Source organism: Helianthus annuus, chromosome 5 (genome assembly GCF_002127325.2).
Source record: "Helianthus annuus cultivar XRQ/B chromosome 5, HanXRQr2.0-SUNRISE, whole genome shotgun sequence".
Lineage (NCBI taxonomy): Eukaryota > Viridiplantae > Streptophyta > Magnoliopsida > Asterales > Asteraceae > Helianthus > Helianthus annuus.
The window spans coordinates 66,299,167-66,303,385 of NC_035437.2; the positions used below are offsets into that span (position 1 = coordinate 66,299,167).

Below are 4,219 nucleotides of genomic sequence, written 5' to 3' on the forward strand. Positions count from 1 at the left end.
CCTGCACCATTTCTGATGTAGTGTGTGGTACGATAAATGAAGATTACACGTTGATTCTACGAGTACCCGTGTAGTTCTTCTCCAACCCCAAATTGTAACCCCAAAGGCCACGGAATTTGAAGTGAAAAAAAACTGCTTTCTCAAAATTCAATTCTGATTGTTCAAATGACTAGGGCAATACATAAATAGAGACAGAAATTCGAAATGGGCCTAAAAAAGACAACGGGCCAAACACAAACCCAAAAACTAAAGGCCCAAAATACTTGAAAAAACATAAAAATGGAAAAAACTAATAGAAATAAGTGTTTTTTCGGCAACCACTCATACAATCCTTCACGAGTCTTGAAGGCAGTCTTCCACTCGTCACCCGGTCTAAGACGAATCTGGTAATAACCACTCTTCAAATCTAACTTCGTAAAAATACTAGCACCAGTAAGTTGATCAAGCAAATCATCAAGTCGAGGAATAGGAAACCTGTACCTCACAGTAATCTTGTTGATTGCTCGACTATCAACACACATACGCCAAGTGCCATCTTTTTTTGGAGTCAATAAAGCCGGAACAGCACAAGGGCTCATACTTTCACGAACGTGACCCTTAGAAATCAACTCCTCAACCTGTCTTCGCAACTCTTCATGCTCAGCAGGGCTCATCCTGTAATGTGGTCTATTGGGTAACTGTGACCCAGGCTCCAAATCAATATGATGTTGGATGTCACGCAAAGGCGGTAATCCATCAGGCAACTCAACCGGAAACACATCAGAAAATTCCTCAAGCAAAGGAACCATAACTTCAGGAATTTTGACTTCCTCGGGCACTGCCTTCCCTATCAAAACAAAAACACTGTCTGTGTCCTCCAATTCATCTTGAAACTGGCTGATGGTCAACAAATTACCCGACTGTTTTGTGGCTAACTGTTTAGGCTTGCTAGGGACAAGAGTGATCTTCACACCACCAAACAGAAAACTATAAGTACTGGACCGCCCGTTATGCTCAATATTACGTTCATATTCCCAAGGTCTACCCAACAATAAGTGACACGCGTCCATAGGGACCACATCACACACAACATCATCTTTGTACGTTGACCCAATAGAAATAGAAACAAGTGCCCTTTTAGATACCGTCACTTCACCTCCCTTTTTAAGCCATTGAAGCTTGTACGGTTTCGGGTGACTCTCTGTCTTCAAGGCCAACTTTTGAACTGCCTCTTCAGAAATCAGATTGTCACAACTCTCCGAATCAATGACAAATGTGCAAACCTTCCCCAAAATGGTACATGTTGAGTGGAAGATGTTGTGTTTCAACCAATCATCCCCATCTGCCTTTGGTGTATAGCAAGAGCGCCTGACCACCAAGTTCACTCCAACATCACCGGTCACAACCTCTTCTTCGTACTCAGTTTCTTCATCATACACTGGGTTATTTTCATATTCCTCATACTGTTCATCCTCAGACTCAGCAAACAAGTGTCTCTTACCGGCCTTCTTACACTCAGCTTGACGATGGCCCGTCTCACCACAATTGAAACATCTCGGACCACTACTACTAGCCCCCTTAGAAGTAGGCCCGGTATTGCTACCACCCGGCTTCTGCTGACTAGGCCCGCCACGAGGTGCCCCACTGCCTGACCCAACGTTTCCCCCAGCAGGGGTAAATGAACCGCCCACCCGACGGTTTTGCTTCTCAAAGGCCAACGCCCGTTGGTGTGCCTCAGGAATGGTTAACGGATCAAAAAGATTCACGAACTCCATGATTTGAACCCTTAGACCCCCAATATACCGAGAAACAAGTTGCTCCTCCGGTTCTTGAATATCATTCCTCGCAATCAACTGGTAAAATTCTGTGGTATAATCATCAACCGATTTAGCCCCCTGTTTCAAATTCTGCAGACGCTGGTACATCAACCTTTGAAAATTATGAGGCAAAAAGTTGGACCGCAAGCACTTTTTCATCTTGGCCCACGTCACGATCCTTGACTTCCCGAGTCTATTCCGTGTTAATTTCAATTGTTGCCACCACGCAGAGGCCCTACCACGTAACCTGGTAGCGATCAAGGCCACCCGCTTGTTTTCAGGCACCACCTTGTACTCGAACACCTCCTCTACGGTAGCCAACCAATCGACGAACCCCTCCGGATTCAAACTAGACCCACCAAATTCCGGAATATCAACTCTTATCCCAGAATCCCAACGCCTATTACCCCCTCCACGTTCACCCCTTGGTTGCCCCTCCCGTTCATCTTCGGAAGTCGAATCATCACCAAATGGGTTACTAAGTTCAGAACCATACCCGTCATTGGGTCTCTGCCTCCTACGATTGATCAAGTCGGCCATCCGGTCAGTCAACTGATCGACCACTTGATCCAACCGTTCATCCACTCTCGCCATAAGTCGCTGCTCCAACTCTCGTTCATACACTTCATCGAGAGGCCTGTTGTTGTTTCTTCTCGGAGGCATTTTGAGCCAGGAATTCGGCTCTGATACCAACTGATGTAGTGCGTGGTACGATAAATGAAGATTACACGTTGATTCTACGAATACCCGTGTAGTTCTTCCCCAACCCCAAATTGTAACCCCAAAGGCCACGGAATTTGAAGTGAAAAAAACTGTTTTCTCAAAATTCAATTCTGATTGTTCAAATGACTAGGGCAATACATAAATAGAGACAGAAATTCGAAATGGGCCTAAAAAAGACAACGGGCCAAACACAAACCCAAAAACAAAAGGCCCAAAATACTTGAAAAAACATAAAAATGGAAAAAACTAATAGAAATAAGCGTCTTTTCGGCCCGGACGATGACCCAAACCGCCATAGGCATTTGCAGCAAGATAGAGCTTTTTCTCACGTTCGAATCGCCTGGTCGCACGTCCCAAACGGACCCCCGTAGCCCAAGTTAGAGCCATTTTAGTGAGGCCCCTTTTGTTACGCGGTCTTGGGCCTCCAAATACAAAATAGCCCGTTCCTCCACACTTGGGCCCGCATCAATTTCACACCTACCATTGGCTTTGCAACCTGTTGGTGATCTCTTTTTCCTTAATTGCTACATACCAGGGACTTTTATACATACAAACATACTTTAACGGTTTATACACACAGACATACACATGAACTCGCTCAAATTTTGTTGATTTTTCAAACTACATGTATTTCAGAGAACTAGTGGATCTAGCGGGGTATGCATGTGTCAAGCTGCGTTTGAATAAAAGATGTTATCCAGGGTTGTTGAGTTTAGAGGGTGTATTCCTTTCCTGGACGGGATACATAATTCTAAACTCAGGTCTTCTTTAAGTACTTTTGTAGAGTCTTTGTGAACTCGTTTAAACACGTCATGGTTTGTAACTTAATTCGGTGTTGATGTTTTCAAACAATGGTATTGTGGTAGTTTCTAAACTTTATTAATGGATAAACATCTTGTGTTTTTATCATATAGCATTGTTGTGATTGATTGCTATGGTATTAAGAAGTCACACCAAATAACCACGCTTCCGCAAAAGTCAGGGTGTGACAAGGCTTGTCCAAATGAGAACCCCAACTCCCTATATATAGGCAAAGGCTATTCGCCCGAATGAACCTATGTCCATCCGTTTGGATGGACTTATACATCATAATACCTATATCCGGATGGGAGTGTTTTATTTATAAGTAGGGATTAGGGTTTAGGTATTAATGAAGATGGTTGGGAGTTAGGAAGGAGGGAAAGTTCAAATCAACAAAATTCACGAACCTACTGCAAGAACCACCATTTGCAGACCACAAGGGGTTGTATACGGTCCGCAAGAGACCCCCAAAATTCATAAAATTCCACTTTGGTCCCTTTTGTTTCTTAGTTGGTTAGTTTATACTTTAAACTCAGAGTTAAGAATGTTTTGGATGCTTTAAGGTGTATGTAAGTGTGCATATGATAATAACACCTGTGATTAGCATTCCAAAATATATTAACTCGATGTATGGCTTGGTTTTTAAATCAAATATGCGTATTTGTGAATGTTTACATATTGTGCAAGTATGATTAAACAAAGATAGTACAAATATGATTACCATTGTGATCAAGTCTTGAATTATAAAGGACTGAAATTGAAATACCAATTACAATAAAATAAAAATTACGAAACGTTATAGGGTTTTAGGTTTTAAAACGCTTGGGTCATTGGCAACATGGGTCCTTGCGATTTTAAATGGTTACAATTATCACTTCCACTTTTATTAACTCACAAAC

General features: G+C 42.5%; 1 protein-coding gene across 1 annotated transcript; it reads right to left on the reverse strand.

Annotated features, from left to right (window-relative positions):
- Positions 1-246: 246 nt before the first annotated feature.
- On the reverse strand, positions 247-2,390 carry LOC110942960. The gene is made up of 2 exons (XM_022184722.1): positions 328-2,390; positions 247-262 (listed from the first exon to the last, which is right to left on the reverse strand). The coding sequence occupies exons 1-2, from the start codon at positions 2,388-2,390 to the stop codon at positions 247-249; spliced, it is 2,079 nt and encodes a 692-aa protein (XP_022040414.1).
- Between the last annotated feature and the right edge of the window lie 1,829 nt (positions 2,391-4,219).